The sequence below is a fragment of the Gekko japonicus genome, unplaced genomic scaffold, assembly GCF_001447785.1.
Source record: "Gekko japonicus isolate JY-2015 unplaced genomic scaffold, Gekko_japonicus_V1.1 scaffold2122, whole genome shotgun sequence".
NCBI classification, from domain to species: Eukaryota; Metazoa; Chordata; class Lepidosauria; order Squamata; family Gekkonidae; genus Gekko; species Gekko japonicus.
The window spans coordinates 49,630-66,704 of record NW_015177082.1 but is presented as its reverse complement, the minus strand read 5'-3'; the positions used below and the strand labels follow the sequence as shown (position 1 = coordinate 66,704).

At 42.6% G+C, this 17,075-nt stretch overlaps 1 protein-coding gene across 2 annotated transcripts in view; it reads left to right on the top strand.

The window, feature by feature from the left end:
• Positions 1-12,150, top strand: part of LOC107124756 (pantothenate kinase 1) — a 38,391-nt gene extending 26,241 nt beyond the window's left edge. For both annotated transcript variants that reach the window (XM_015428262.1, XM_015428263.1), the window contains exons 4-7: positions 3,045-3,221; positions 5,765-5,888; positions 9,390-9,515; positions 11,037-12,150. In XM_015428262.1, coding sequence (XP_015283748.1) covers positions 3,045-3,221; positions 5,765-5,888; positions 9,390-9,515; positions 11,037-11,096 — 487 coding nt within the window. In that variant the 3' untranslated portion in view covers positions 11,097-12,150. The remainder of the gene's footprint in view (positions 1-3,044; positions 3,222-5,764; positions 5,889-9,389; positions 9,516-11,036) is intronic.
• The last annotated feature ends 4,925 nt before the right edge of the window (positions 12,151-17,075 follow it).

Below are 17,075 nucleotides of genomic sequence, written 5' to 3'. Positions count from 1 at the left end.
GGATAATGATAGCACCCCACATGAGATGGACTCGGAGTGGAGTCTGTCTCACTTCATGCCCCAAGATTTCAGTCAACAAAGCTAGCTAAAGTTTTTTTTTAAAAAAACAACTCTGCAAATACAAAATAAAGGCTGCGTCGGCTCGTGCTCAGCAATATCAGTAACTCTCATTGCTTCGCCTTCTTTTTCAAGCTCTTAAATAGACCCAGAACACTCTCATCAAAGCCTTACAAGCTTGTCCGTGCAAGCCAAGGAAGTGTGTGTGTTGTTTTTTTTAACCAGTAAAAAAATCTTTATTAAGTTTCAGTGCGCTGGAGGGGAAGGAGTGGAACAACCTGGAACTGTCCCATGGATTACATTTTTGTTTAAAGCCGCCTGCCTTAACAGCTTGTTAAACTGTTTTAGAAGACACGGATAAAGACTGGCACATGAAGTAGCATAGGAAAAGCAAACCAAATCTCCTGCAGGTTCTCTTGGCCTTGGAGCCCCTACCTCTCCTCCTTGAATTATGTGATTTCAGCATCCTTGGACATACCCCTTCTTCAAAGCAGCAAATAGATAGTTCTTAGCATGTACAGCACATTTCCCTCTTGCCGCTGAGCAACCACAGCCTTTCAAGAAAAAGAAGAAGAGTTGGTTTTGAAAGCCTACTCTTCACTACCCGAAGGAGTCTCAGAGCAGCATACAATCTCCTTTCCCTTCCCCTCCCCACAACAGACACCCTGTGAGGTAGGTGGGGCTGAGAGAGCTCTGACAGAAACTGCTCTTAAGAGAACAGCTCTGAGAGAACTGTGGCTTCTCCATGGTCACCCAACTGGCTGCATGTGGAGGAGTGGGGAATCAAACCTGGTTCTCCAGATTATAGTCCCGTTGCTCTTAACCGCTACACCAAACTGGCTCTCACATTTAGAATTAAGGAACACAGTTTCCTCCAGAACAGATACCAGCTATTTCCACACTTGCTTGAGTCCTGAAGCCCTCTTTCTTAGCAGCAAGCATTGCTTCTGCCTCCTTTGAATCCATTCTGGCAACACAATACCAAAAGGAATTTAGAGGAACTTTAAATGTGTATAGTGAATGGTGGTATTTGGGGTGGTATCACTGTTGCCACACCTGGCTGTATTTTCAGCAGACGGATTGATTGATTCATATTCCTCCCAGATTTTTCTTGCTTAGATGCGTCCCTTTAGCAAATAAGTTGCTGAATATTGTTTTTGTTTGCTGTTGGATAGCAAAACAGACAAGAGGATTTAATCCATTGCGTATTGTGTGCGTGCACGTTAAGAGAATTAAGAAGGATCAGGCAGACCAAATCCATGTGCATTAAATATTCATAGAGGAATTTCCCTGAAGGCAGTATTAGTGGTAAAATTAATTTAATTATTGTTAGCAGGACATCTCTTCAGTATAATTAATTTTAATAGCAAATTTTCTAATCACAGCTGGTATTATTTATGGACATTAATTTAACAAAAGGTTTGAGCTACTTGCAAAGATCTTTTTTTTAAAAAAATCTGTTCTCATCATCAAGGTTCTCAAGCCAAAGGGTGCCATTTGGAGAAAGGGGCTGAGTGGTCTTATAGAAGGGGGATCTCACATCTATAAAGACCCTGTGGGTTTTTTAACTGAATGGGTGTTGCGAGCCATTTGTGCTCTTAACCAGTTCCATGAACTGTAGCCCTCTGGATCAGCTTGACAGTCCATGGTCTTACTAGGAGCCCGTTGCGTATACGTGTCCGTTTAGATAAGACCTTTGTAGTTATGGAAACAGATTTGCACTTCTTTAATCTCTTTTAAAATGAGAAGCAGCACTGCTGAAAACCTATTTTAGCAGGTGCTATAAGCAGGGTTTTGCAAGTAGATAAATAGGTACCCCTTCGGTGGGAAGGTACCAGGGTCATGATGGCGGAGGCAGGCAATGGCAAACCATCTCTGAATGTCTCTTGCCTTGAAAACCCCACAGGATCGCCATAAGTCAGCTGTGGCATGAGGGCACTTTCCACCACCATAATCCCAGACTGTGTATTCACTGATAACTTCTGAAGCAACGGCACACCGTTTTCATTAAAATTCGCAGGCACTACAGGTTTGCACATTCACTGAGCTTATCGCTCCTGCAAATGTTACATGTTAAATGTTTTAGCAGCTGCACACTTCTGTAAAATGCATTGCTGGTCCAGTTCATACATTGGCAGTAGTGTTCCCTCTAAGCTGAGTTAGTGTGAGCTAGCTCACATTTTTTTTAGCCTCCCCCTCACACATTTTTGTCTTCGCTCAGGAAGGATGGCTCCAGAGCAAACTGATTTATGCAGCAGCCAAATCGCTCACTCACAACTTTAATGCCAGGAGCTCACAAAAGTAGAATTTTTGCTCACAAGACTCCACTGCTTAGAGGGAGCATTGATTGGCAGTCAGTCCTATTTGCCTGGTGAAAATGCCCCTTTAGCCTAGCATGGGATAATGGGACAGCAGAGCATAGATTGTAAGCCTGATCTGTGCAATCATTCTCCTCTTTTTATTTTGTATTGAGGAATGGAACAGACTGGACTTGTATATGTGTAGCTGCACAGGCCTGCCACCTCCATCTGCAGGATTAATAGCCGAGTGAATGAACTTTATTTTTTTGCGGCCAAGCTGCAGGCAAGCTATGGTGACCCCATAGAGTTTTCAAGGCGAGAGACATTCAGAGGTGGTTTGCCATTGCCGGCCTTTGTGGCGCCATCCTGGTATTCCTTGGTGTTCTCCCATTCAAATACTAACCAGGGCCGACCCAGCTTAGCTTCTGAGATTAGGCTTTTGGACACTGTGCAGGGCATGTATGAGCTAGTTCATAGTGATGATGGGTGTTCTTCTCCAACAGAATCACAGGATAACCGAATACATCTTGCCTCAGCTATCAAACCCCCCCCCCCAATCCATACATAGTGGAGTTTATGGTCTGTGGGGCTCTTCTCGAGGAAGGTCTTAGAGTCCTGCGTAGAGAATAGGTACATAGAAACGCGGACAGCGGTACAGTGGCTGAAATGGTTCTTCTCCTTCTCCAGTCTTGGTGGTGGTACATTCCTGGGACTGTGTTGTTTGCTGACCGGCTGTGAGACCTTCGAAGAAGCTCTAGAAATGGCAGCCAAAGGAGACAGTACCAATGTTGATAAACTGGTGAAAGACATTTATGGAGGAGACTACGAACGGTTTGGCCTCCAAGGATCTGCTGTAGCATCCAGGTACATATCAGTGGGTCATGTGGAGATTTATGTGCCTGGTATTGTATATGACTAGACTTTGCGTTGTGGTACTGATCTAATCCCACTGCTCACCCTGGATTCTTCTGTCCATTAGGAGTAACTATACTCTTCTCCAACAGGGAAGCCATTTTAATCTCATGCAGCAAAAACAGTGGTACCCCCTATGGGTACCTCAAACACATGAACTGAACAGTTGAAAGTAATTGGGTGCATGAGAGAGAAAATACAATAAATCAATGTCTGTCAAGAGAGAGAACCATTTTGCAAGGAGATATCAGAAGATGAGCAAATATTCCGAAAGCAGAAGTGCTACAAGTGGCTTGGTCAATTAAACTCCTTTATATGTGTTGTCATAATTGATTGCCAAAGTTGGGTGTGCTTGGGCCAGTCCAGGTTTACGAGGTTGTCAAAAGCTAACCCCGGTGCAGGAGAAATGGACAACCATTTTCTGCTGCCTTAACCATACCCACAATCCAAAATGAAGTGAAATCAGAGCTAGCTGGTTGAGCTAAGCCATGTTTGTGGAGATTGCGTTCAGGAAAACACTGTCAACCTTTGCTTCTCACCTTTCAAGTAATGTAGCTGGAGAAGTGGGGGAAGTGTCTTGTTTATTATTTATTGGTTTGTTTAGGACATTTGTATATCTCTCCTTTCTCCTGACACAATCAGAACCCAAATTAGGCCTTAATCATGGTTAACACAGACTATGGCTTGAGCACCTGTTTAAACCATGGGGGCCCTAAGCGATTTACATCAATTCTCCTGTCCTCCATTTTATATTCAGAACAACCACCCTGTAAGGTAGGTAAGGCTGAGGACAGATGGCAAGCTTCCATGGCAGAGTAAAGATTTGAACCTGGGTCTCACAGATTCTACTCTAGCACACTAACCATTACACCACAGCATTTTGTCTTTCCCTTGTACTACTTCACTCCAAATTGCCCTAAGGCAACTTTTCCTTAAAATAACGGACTGTCAGGAGGGTTCAGCCACACACATTTAACATCTGTTTAAGCCTGAATGCTTGCATGGTCAAGGGAAGAAAAGCATAGGTCATGCATTAGGTCCTTATACACTGAATCTTAGTTTACTTCAGTCAGTTGATTGACTCCTATATGCTGTGCCTCTGTTTTCAGGGAATGTAATCCTGTAACGTCCAGCACTGGGTAGCTGTGTTAGTCTGTCTGTAGCAGGAGAAAAGAGTAAGAGTCCAGTAGCACCTTAGAAACTAACAAAATTTGTGGCAGGGGATGTGCTTTCTTGAGTCACTGCTCACTTCTTCAGATATAGCTAGAACAGGGGTGGCCAAACTTGCTCAACATAAGAGTCACGTAGAATAAACGTCAGATGTTTGAGAGACGTAAGACATGAACAAATATTTCACACACGTTTTTATTGGAAAATATGCAAATTTACCTTTTATTAACATTAAATGAGACTGCCAAAAATAAAAACATAGAGTAAAAACAGATATTGATAATGATATTTATTTGTCCAAAGATATTTGTTTGTTTGCTAATCATATTTATTTGTCAGAGAGAGAGAGAGAGAGAGAGGTGGAAAGAGAGAATGAAAGAGGTGGAGAGAGAGAGAGAGAGAGAGGTGGAAAGAGAGGTGGAAAGAGAGAATGAACGAGGTGGAAAGAGAGAAACAAAGAAAGCAAATAGGAGGGAGGGAGGGAGGAAGGAAGGAAGGAAGAAAAAGCATGCCTCCCCTTCACTTCCCCAGCAGCTGCCCTACTGGGAGCCTGCCCAATATGTGTGAGAAAGCTGCATGTGGCTCCCCAGCTGCAGTTTGGCCACCTGAGCTAGAATGTGAGTCCTATACACTGTCCTATACACTGGAAAGTGGAGTTATTTCAGATGTCAAATGTCATGAAGCAGGCAAATGGCAAGTGTGATTGGATTGGGTTTGATATGCTGAGAGGTAGTAGGCGTGGAAGAATCAGCATTGGTAATGGGACAGGAAGTCTAGGTCTTGATTCAGTCCAGGTGGATGTATTGTCTTGAGCTTTGTTATCAGGTGCAACTCAGCAGTCTCCCTTTCTAAACTCCTTTTAAAATTCCTTTATAAGATAGCTGCTACAGGTTTCCTGTCTCATTACCAATGCTGATTTCTCCACACCTGGCATATCACAACTAATCCAATCACACCTGCTAATGTCATTTGGCATCTGAAATCTTTTTTTACAGCGCTTTCATAGCCTATTTCATACCAAAATAAATAAATTTGTTGGTCTTTATCACAGGACTTCTTGTTGTTTGCTCACTGGCAGATATTCAGAATGCAACAAAGACAAAACTTGCAACTTAAAATACAATCATGATTTTTAAGAAAGAAACCCTAGCTCACCATGGGTAGGAGCACTTACTGGTTTGCTAACTTCACATGCTTACCTTTTACCTTGAATCAAGAACTCTTTTAATGATATATGTCCCAGATTGTTTAAAAACATGTATTTAGAAACATTGGTGTTCCTAAAAAATGTAAGAAAGATGACACCTTCTAGTATTGTCATGCAGCTTTGGTCACATGATGAGCAAAGAGAAGCGGGATTCCATCAGTAAAGAGGACCTGGCAAGAGCAACTTTGGTCACCATCACCAACAACATCGGCTCCATCGCTCGGATGTGTGCACTGAACGAGGTAAGGGGGTGTGTGATGGTAAGCTTTGAAAGCTCCTGCTGTGCTCCCAGAAGTTCTTGCATCTCTGGCTTATATGTTTGATCCCTGTAGATGTACGCATTGTTCAGGACCTTTTGCAGTAGCTCATGTTGCCATCAAACTATGCTTTGGCCCACAGGCTTTTCTTTGAATGACTACCGATTATTTCGAAGTTACTCTTTCCCACCTTTCTTTCCCTGCTGCTTTCTCTCACTGAACTCCCCAAATAGCAGCTCCTTGGGACCAAAGATCTTTATGGGAGATGTGTGGTTGCCACCTTGACAATGGTGTCTTCCTTCTTCTTTTCCGCAGGTAACATCTAGTAATAAGACCAAACACATGACATGGTCTCCCCAGGCTGCAGGTTTTTCCACTCTTGGTCCACTGCATTGGCTGCTGCCTGTGACTGTGAGGTCAGGCATGACAACAGGAGACCATGTCACAGTACTTGTATTACTCGATGTTGCTAGAGGAGGAGGAGATACATGGGCCATTTCGGTGGCAACCATGCTTTTGGTGGAAACCGTAAGGGCTAGTTCCAGCTTGATGAGTTTGGTGGAAAGGGCAAGATAAAAATGTAACAAACTTTTTTAAAAAGTGCATTTTGAATTGCTTGTTCTGTGTCACAACATAATTTGTTTCCCTGCTTTTGTGACTGAGACTGCCTTGGAATGCTCCTCAACGAATTTCTTGGCCTAGGTTGTAACAGTCTTTTTAATCCCTAGTCATCCTTCTCTTTGCTTTCAGCTTCTTTACAGTGTTGCCTTGTGGCATGGAGTTCAAGCAGCATTGTACAGGGCTATCAAAGCAGAGAGAGCTAACCACTGCAAGCAGCAAAGCTTTGGCTTTAACACACGGAGATCGGCTTGTGCCGATACATGCGCATGTGCCGCCAAGTCACAACTGACTTACAGGGACTCCTGCAAGGGGTTTTCAAGGCAAGTGAGAAGCAGAGGTGGTGTGCCATTGCCTTCCTCTGCAGAGTCTTCCTAGTTGGTCTGCCATCCAGCAACCAATCCTGCTGAGCTTCCAGCAACCAATCCTGCTGCGCTTCCAAGATCTGACAAGTTCATGCTGTACTGCCTGCTGCCTTCCTCCCCTGTACTGATAGCATGATAATATTTTGTTTTGAAAAGAGGATTACGTCTTTCTTGCTTGATGTGAAAGGCTGGTGAGAAGATGCATGAGTAGGGTTTTCAGTACAGTGGCAGTAGCAAGGTCCGTCGTTACCCTTTCGCCAGTAGAAATGGGCTGTGGTGTTGCAGGGAATGCTCCCACTGCAGTGCAGTAGTCTACCCACAATTTGTAGTCTACAGCCCATAATATGGGCCTGCTTCACACGGTGGTTCTCGAGATTGCTGAAATAATTGCGTTTAAGATACGGCAAGCACTTTGGAAAAGTGCTGCATGAATCCTAAGCTTAAGGTATTGTCTGGTTTTACTAGAAATATGACTTGAAGGGGAAAGCGCTGTGTTGCCCAGAAAAGTAGAATTCAAAGGTGCTTGCTTAAAATTAGCCCTTAGCATGTTGGCACTTGAAGATCTCTGGACCAAAATGAGTTGCAGTGATTTTTTTCTTTTGGTGCTCTATGTAGTCACCAACCTCAAGGGTGATAATTAGGCTGCCAGCACTGAGACTCAAATTGCAGTATCAGAACAAAGCTCTTACTGCTATAAATAATGCGAGCTTGAACCCTTTTTAATCACATTCTTTCTAAAGTAGTTCAGTCATGCTAAATACTGATGGCTGTCAGCCAAGAATTTTAGCCCACTGCTACATTTATAGAAGCCTAAAAGCATAACAAGGATGCCCTCTTCTTGGTATGTATTATATAAAGTGTACAAGAAGGGTTCAAAGCTACTCTGAAATTTCTGAGGTTTGGGGCAGCCCGGTAGCTATGGTGGGGCTTTTGGGGGCTCTGTCCCCTTTCTTAAAGACACAACCCCACAAGAATTTCTCCTATAAATGCTTTCTTCAAGTGCAGCCTCAGAGCGAAGTCATGGTGTATTCTCCCATCTATCTCACTCAGGATGAATTTCACACATTCATTGAGGCCCTTCTTCCACATCTCCGTGCAATCGCCTATAAAGGCTTTTTTCCAATCATTTAAAAACATTTTTAAAGGCGTGTGCTCCTTTAAGCAGAGGGGGGTGCTGTAGTTGACTAATTCCTGCACTGAGCAAGGGGGCTGGAGTAGGTGACCTCTAGGATCCCTTCTAACTCTGTGTCAAGAAACTGGTCTCCTTTAAGAGAGTTTTCTGTCCAAGTGTTAGCTTTCTTGACTGTAGAAGTCATCACCCCCACCTGCTGACTTGTTACCAGAATTGTTGCTTAGGCTGGCAGAAGTGATTAACTTGCAGCAGCTGAGAACTGTCATCTAAAGTGGTTGACAGCTTGCAATTTAGAGATCTATCCTGATAACAGCTTTCTATTGGCTAAATGGCTTTTCGTTCTGCACTGAGAACTTCAGCCCCACCAGAAAAAAAATTGACCCGCAAGCCACAGAATCCTGCCTGCGGACTTGGTTTGGGGTATTTTCTGTACAGAGCATCTTGGCAGACATACCATCTATTAGTTATGAACCTGGAGAATAGGCCGCCTTGCTGTCCTGAATGTCGTTGGCTCCAGAGCACGCATGAAGCATCCCTCCAGTCCAAATACATCTTCATTACACACAGAAAGCTGGTCCTAATGTATTGAAGAGTGTAATTTATACTTGGGAGAAGCCTGTTGTTGCAACCTTGGAGGTGCAGATCAGAAATGCTCAGGATTGGATTTGATACAGGTGTATTTGAAGACAAATGCTTTCGTTACTCCAGAATAGATCTGGTACTGGTATGGCTAAGTATCATGGTTTACAGTGGCTTGTAAAAACAGCCACTTGATTGCCAGTGGCAAGGAGGAAACTTTTTTTCAGGTGACTAAACCGAACAGCTTCTGTAAATCAGAAGACACGCAGCCCAAGTATAGGTGCATGCTTACTGGGAAGCAGTTCCACTGAGTTGAGAGGGTGTTACAAAACACACACACACAATGTTTACAAGAAGTTGTGGGTATTTTTTGCTGTTTTGTTGTATTGATGTGATGTGGTTGACACAGTTACATGTGGCCAGTAAGAGTAATTACTGTGGACTTGCCACAAGGTGGCTGCGATAAGCACTGCTTTGCTTTTTTAAAAAGCGCTAATCTTGCTATGTAAAAATGAACATAATGACATTTCCCTCAACATAACACTGCAACAGCAGCAGAAAGGAGCTTCTTCATAATATTGCTTGAAAAATGGCTTTCTGGCTATAGGTAAATGTGACCTCTTGGTATTATCCTCTCGAAATAAGGTCATGGAGTTTTGGCTGCTCTCGCGGTCAGTGCTTTCAGGCCGTGAGGCGGAATGAGCACTGAATAAAATCCAGTAAGTGGTGTGATTTGAAAATGACATCTCATTAAATGTATTTTTTTTCCCTTGTTTCACTTAAATTTTACAGAACATTGACAGGGTGGTGTTCGTTGGAAACTTTCTGAGAATCAACATGGTCTCCATGAAGGTACTAGCCTATGCCATGGATTACTGGTCAAAGGGACAACTCAAAGCTCTCTTTTTGGAACATGAGGTAAAGGCTGTTAGAAAGACATAACACTCATTCATCTTCTCAGCTGTCTTACTTGCATCGTGAAGGGGGGGGGGCACCCAAACTGTTCATTACATGGTTGACACTCCTACTTAAAGTAGTTTCTGACCGGTGGTCTGCGTGTATGTATTCCCACAAATAATACTACCAGAGAGAGATTGTGAGCACATGTTGTCATACAGAATTATACGTTGTAGAAAATACTTGACCTTGACTGTTTGTTGGGTGCCGTGCTAGTTTCCTTTATTGCAGAAGGGACCAGATAGCCGAAACATGGGAGTTAACCAGAAGCCCCGTCTCGTTTGCGCTTTGGACACTGTGCAGATTTTGATTAATTCTACTTATAAATTTTCCTTGGACTTCTCCCTTGTGAGAGTTTTCTGTATGCCACTTGGATACTGGATGGGGATAACTATATTTATGTATTGAATGTCTTACATGGAATATTGGGAATAATTAATACATTATAATAAAACTTTGAGTGTATATAATCACCTTTCATTTTTGCCTTTATTGTAATAGCACTGTATTTCACAGTGGTTGTATTTCCACGAAGGCATCCGAGGCTTTCGTCTAAGGCCTTTAGAGCAGAGTATTAAATGTACAGCTTAATGTGAAAGCTCCCTTAGGGTATGTTTCCATCTTATACTAACTCACTAGATAGCTTCCTGGCAGTTGTAGTGAATTTTTGGCAGTCTCCGTCTACTTCCTTCAATTCAGGGAGAGGTAAATTGCATGGGACTTTCTCTGCAATAATCACGAGATAGTTGCATATGAAATACAGGCAAGCATGCTCCCCATTCACATGGTAACAATGCATTTTTAAGGGTCCAGAGCTTTCCACAATACAGGCTTATCACGATGACACGCAGCATCATGAATGAAAGTGAACAAAATGACGTTTTGCATTTTGTTTCTCCTTATAGGACAAGTGACGTGTTGAATCTTTTATTGGGCAAACTAGAGTTCATGAAAGGAATAAGCCTGATTTATTCTCAGGGTCGCAGGTGTCCTCCCCTCTTCCTTTCTCATGGTGAGCCAAGATTGAAGAAGACTTCCTGGTTTAGGAAGTCTTTATTTAACCTCAGTTTGTTGTGGTGTCTAATTTTCAGTGTGGCAACAAATAGAACTTTCTTCCTTGTACAACAAAGTGGGATTCTAAGCCATGGGCTTGTCCTAGTTTAGAATTCCACCTTGTGGAAAAGAAACTCCGAATTTCACATTCACTCTTAAGACTTCCTGAACCTTGCTTGTGAAAGGGAGAGCGCACAGCCCTGAGAATAAAGCACCATGTCTAAATTCACGCACCAACAGTGTGATCCCAATAACACTTGCCTGAGAATAGACCCCCTAGAGTAGGATTTGGGTAGAGTTGCTTAGGATTCCACTGTAAGTTTGTTTTTGTTCTCAGACGTGTATGTGTTGGAAAAGCTACATAATTGTCCTTTTTGACAAATATATTGCCTTCTTACAGCATGATTGACTTTTCTCCTTACCTTGCAGGGTTATTTTGGTGCTGTTGGGGCCTTGCTAGAACTGCTGAAAATGACAGATGATCAGTGATGGAAGCCCCCCTCCCCCAAAGGAGCTTGAAACCTGTGAAGCTGCTGCAAGAGTGAAAGTTGCTAGGAGGACGGGAGACAAGCCATGACGGAAGTTCTACCTGCTGGATTTGTAAATAATAATTTAAACTCCTTGTAGCTGATCTTTTAACTTTAGGGTTGGAAGCTAACTTGAGAATTGATACTAGGAAACTTTAAAAAAAAGGCATTTTTACCTTATACAGTTGTTTTTTTTAGAGAAAAAAATGTGCAATGTGGCCAAACTGGCAGATTTTATGGAGTGTGTTTAAAAAATATGGGTACTGTATGATGGGGAAAGGACCTGACACGAGACACTGGTTTTATTTTATGTTTTGTTCTTCTGGGGTTTACTGATCTAGTGCGGTAATTCTTCATTTAGTAATTGCTCTAGGAGATTTTTTAAAAAAAATCTTTTTCATGACGTTTCATGATTCGCTGTTGGTTTCAAATGAAACTGCAAAACTGACATTTAGTGTGAGCACTAAAGTACTTTAATCTTTGTTGCCTTCATTCCCATGAAAGAATCTTCCTATTCCATCCCCCCCCCCACTGAAACAACTCTTCACTTTTTTTTTTGGCTGCTCAAGTTTGCAATAATAAGAAGTGCCAAGAGATGTGCCATCAGAGCCTTGAAAGCAGGGAGAAGACCTTGTGCTTTCCTGACTCACCCCCACCACCCTTGGAAACTCTTGTGTCAAGTTAACCATTCCTTGCAGTATCTGAAAATCCTCACTTATACTGTTGTGAGCTGGAGATAATTATTGGGTGGAAGGAGAAGCCCAGTTCTGGAAGCAGTAAACTAGTTTCTGGACTGTTAACCTTTCAAGCTGCACCTGGTTGAATGCTCCCCAGACCAAAATAAATCACTAAAGGCCGTTCTTCCTTTGATGTGTTCTTATGTCTGGGAAATGCTTTGTGTTTTGTTTAAATATGGAGGAGCTCCTGCCTGCGCTCTGAAGCAGCACATTCCGGGAGGAAGACTGCCAACTGATCTACGGATCCAGAGGAGTTAGCCATGTTAGTCTGTTGCTGCAAAAGCCCAGTAGCACCTTTAAGACTAACAAACGTTTTATTGTAGCATAAGCTTTTGAGAAACACAGCTCTCTTCGACAGATGCATCTGATGAAGAGAGCTGTGTTTCTCAAAAGCTTATGCTACAATAAAGTTTGTTAGTCTTAAAGGTGCATCTGACCTACAGTATATGAGGAAGGAAACCTTTTATACGACTCTCTCTGCAGATGAAACTAACAGAGCTGCAGATGGTAATGTGATAACATTAGACAATGTGATCAGTTTTTCATGTTGGGAGTTTACATCTGTTAATTTTAAAACATTCTTGTTGGTATTCATAAGGGGTCGAATAATTAAATTAAAAGTTGGTTCTCAACTTTTAGATTCCTACGTGTGATGAACGATTAAATCTAGACCGTTAAGGACTGCAAAGAGCAGCTTAGTTCTACCAAATCATCCTCTGCTTTGCAGACTGGTGTTGGGAAGGCATTACGAGCGGGCCATTGCCTCCAGGGTCCATCAGACGGGCAGTGCAAGTTTTAGGAAGCAAAAGTTCTCTCTGCATTGTTTTCCCCCCTTCGTTTTGAACTTGGTATTTTGATTTCTTTCTCTTCAGAACCGTTATTAAATTGATACTAACTGAAGTGTTCACTTGACCTGGTTGAAATAAAAGCCCATTACTGTTGTGATGGTTTTAAAATGCATCTGCAGTCTTCCTTTTCTACGTCTGCAACAGGCAATCTGTAGCACTTGCTTTTTATGTACTTTATAGGAGCAGGGACAATTTTTAAAAGGAGCGCAGAAGGCAATGGAAAAGAAAAACTAGAAACAGCCGGTGATTTCACCACCTTTCTCTGGATTTATACCAGAACACTGGGGTACAGGCAAACACACTCAGGAACAGAGGTACATCAACTGCAATCGGTCCTTCAAGTTAGCTTAAAGGACAGACAGGAAGAAAAACACAAAGTAGGAAACAAAAAACCTCCCCACAAAGAAGGAAGGCCGAGTGTATGTCTGACTTACATGCTGTAAATAAGTTTTTTTTTTTTAAATGCTTGTCATGAGTAAAATGGTGCTGAGCTACAAGACCTCCCCGTAATACTTGAGGAGTTAGAAGTGTTACTTGAAAAGATAATCAGTTTCTAGCCCCTTTGGTTTTGAAAGCACTTCCAAAAAAGTTATAACAGGGCTTAAGCCCTAGATACCAGAAGAGCAAGTGAGCAGAATAGCGTCTGGGGCAAATGCATTATTTCTCTTTAGCAGGGCTAGCAGGATGAGATTTGGTATGTACTGTAGGACATTCTCCATCCGAATAACTTAAATTTGTGCTACGTTGTTATCCCACCCATCCTCCAAATGTTAGTTGGCAATTCTATCACGGGCTTTTTCTCCGTTTGAAGAGCCACTTAAACTGGAGGGAGGCCGAAGGAAGACTTCAGTTGTTGCTTAGTGGAGTGGTAGGATATCGGCCACTGTTTCCTCTTTTATTTTAGCCTCACAACAGCCCCTGTGAGGTAGACTATGCTGAGAGAGTATGACTGGCCCAAGCATCACTTAGTGAGCTTCATGCCAGGGCAGGGATTTGAACCTGGGTCTTCTCTGTCCTCATCTGACACTCTTAGCCACTCCACCACTTGGGCTCTCAACCCCATGCAAAACAGATGGGGGTGTGACATAGGAAATGCAGCAGCCTGAAACCCTCTTTTACTACTTAGGCCAAGTGAAATGGACAACATTTAACTGTCACAAAGGAACTGCATTGTAGTTAAAGACAGGTAATCCCATCGACTATACCTAGTTTGTGCTAAGTTGATAAATCTGCATTTGGACCATGAGGTGGATGCTTCTGTGATGGAGTATTCCCACACATCCACACGCGCTCTCCCTGTGTAGTAAAGACGTCAAGAAGAAAGGTCGAGAGCCAGCTCTGCACAGTGGTTAGAGTTGGGGGGGGACTAGACTCTGGGAAACCCACTTACAAATTCCTACTCTGCCTCGGAAATTTACTGGGTGATTCCGTCATACTTTGTCAGCCTAACAGGGTTGATGTGAGGATAAAACAAGAGGAGAGAATGAAGCTTTAAGTTGCTTTTGGTCCCCACTGGGGAGAAAAAGGGGTAAAAAGGTAAAGGTAAAGGTTCTCTTGCTCGAAAGCCAGTCAAATCTGACTCTAGGGTTGTGGTGCTCATCTCAGTTTCAAAGCCGAAGAGCCAGCGCTGTCCGAAGACGTTTGCGTGGTCATGTGGCCGGCATGACTAAACACCAAGGTGCACGAAACACTGTTACCTTCCCACCGAAGTGGTACCTATTTATCTACGTACTTGCAATTTCTTGCTTTCGAACTGCTAGGTTGGCAGGAGCTGGAACTAGAGACGGGAGCTCACTCCGTCATCCGGCACACTCGGGTCTCGAACTGCTGAACTACCGACCTTCCACAACCAAATATCCTAAATAAATCAATTTTAGCTTAGCGTGCACTTTCTGTCATATTAGTTTTCTATGTACAGGAAACGTAATTGTGTGTGTGGGGGGAGAAACAATGCAAAAACAGGGATGTTCGGATTATGCACATGCCCTAATTTGCATCAGCCTGTTTTCGCTCTAGGTTTGCGCATCAGTTTAAAACCTCCGTCTCTGTCCTGCCCTGCAACCTCCATAGAAAGTAGTTGTTAATCAGCATTATGTGTGAGGCTTTCACCGCCAGATGGCAGTGTTAGATTGGAGTTTGAGTTTCCTAGTATGTGCCTTGCTCGTTTCTAAAAGCTGTCAAAATGCTTCTACAGAACCATATACAACTTGAATCTTTTTCTTTACAAAAATCCTTAGTTTCTGATGCACTCATAACAAGTACACGTTGTCAGGGAAGGACAAAAATTGCTACTGCCGCTTCTGTTGTTTTGAGAGTGGAGGGGTACAGTTCAATTGAATCTACTGCTTTGTTCAGAGGCCTGGGGCGTGCTCCAAGAGGCACCTGTTTCGACAACATGGCTGAAGCTAAAACAGATCTGGTCAGTGCTTGGGTGGGAGACCTGGGACATCATCCCCCCCCCCCTAATTTATCCTCACCTCCATGATGGAAGAAAGACAAGATGTAATGGAATAAAATAAGCAATGGTGTGAACTTTCAGTCCATTTGGATCTATATGCCAGTAAATAGGTACAATGAAGCCGTCAGTCATCCTGCAGTGAAGCAGTGCCTGGCAGGATTTAACTTAAGACCCACTGAGCTGAATACAACCCACTTGCCACGGACCTCTGCCCACCCATGTCAGAATAAAATAATACCTTGGCTGCTTTCCTGAGGCTGACAGAAAAGGGGCAGGTTGTGTTTTGACTTGGTGGATCACAAGTTGTACATCCCTAAGATGGAACCTTCCACATAGTGAAGATCTTGTTGTTGTTTTTTTAATTTTTATTTTCATAACAATCAATAACAGTAAATATTGTTCCATCCAATTTCTGTTTTCATCTGTCGTTGGCCCTCATTCAGAAGGGATTGCTCATCAGTTGGTTTACTGGTCCAGGGGGAAGTATGTGATGTCCCACCTTACAGCAGCTGTAACTGATCAGTATCTTGCTATAACATGTGAAGACCCCATGAACAAAGCTGCAGATGAGTAAACGCCACTCTCCACATCACAAGAGAGTAAGTGTTCCATGCAACTCAAGGAAGTGAGCCCAGCTGTATTGTTGCTGGAGAGGACTAAAACAAAAACAAAATGGTGCTTATATGTACACAGTGGCTATTGCTTCCATATTACAAATGTGACCTTAAGTTCGTAGACTAGTAGTTCTGACAGCACTGCCTCCAGTTTCCCCTTGGGTGATATCCATTTGCTTTGTTGTGATGTGTCTTTTTCTGAACTCTTGGAATGTGTTTATGTATACTTCAAAGCTTTGCTCACAGTATTTCTTCAGTTAGGATGAACACCAGCTGTACCAATTAGAAATGTGGCAAACCCAGCATAAACACAATTTATTATGAAAACAGCTACAGTCTTGCACATGTTTTATCAGGGATGCAGAAAGCATAATTTGGGGACCTTGTAAGAAATTAATGTAATGGGGATTTCAGGAAAGCATATTTTACAAAAAACCCTTTTAGCTTTTGCCGTCTTTCCCTTCATCTAAGACAAGTGTGATATGCTTTGAAGGATCTGAGCTGTCGGATGAAGCAAACAGTCCTTGCAAGAGCTCAATTCTTCATGCTAATTAACTTGAAATTGAACATTTGCAAATTTCTTCAAACTTAAAACAGACAGAAACCCCATTTTTTTTAATACTCGTGAAAGACAGCAGGTGTAAGTGGCCCAATTATTGAATTAATGACTGTAAGTATAGCAAACTGGCTGATATTCCAGCCCTGGCCATTTTTGTTCCCTTGATCACAAACACTGGTGGTCCAAAACATGTACATTTGTGTTTTTTACTCCCTCAAAACAAAATGCACATTAAAATACACATACACACAAATATTTTGTCTGAAGTAAAACTGTATACACTTTTATTCTTATTGCTACAACACAAACAATACCCAACAAATTACTTCATATTGTTTACAATTTTTGCTAGCTTGACTGTAGTGCACAGCTTGACTATAGTGTAGTGGTTAGATTGCTAGACTAATAGACCTGGGTTCAGACCCCTACAGTACAATGAAGCCCACTAGGTGACCTTGGACGAGTCACACAAACAAGCTTAATGTGGAGCAGACCCATAGCTATGGCGGAGCTTTTTGGGCTCTGCTGCCTTTCTTAAAGGCACAGCCCCACAAGAATTTCTCCTGTAAATGCTTTTTTCAATATTTTTAAAACATTTTTAAAGGATGTGCGCTCCTTTAAGCAGAGTGGGGTGCTGTAGTTGACTAATTCCCGCAGTGAGCGAGGGGGCTGGAGTAGGTGACCTCTAGGATCCCTTCTAACTCTGCATCAAGAAACTGATCTCC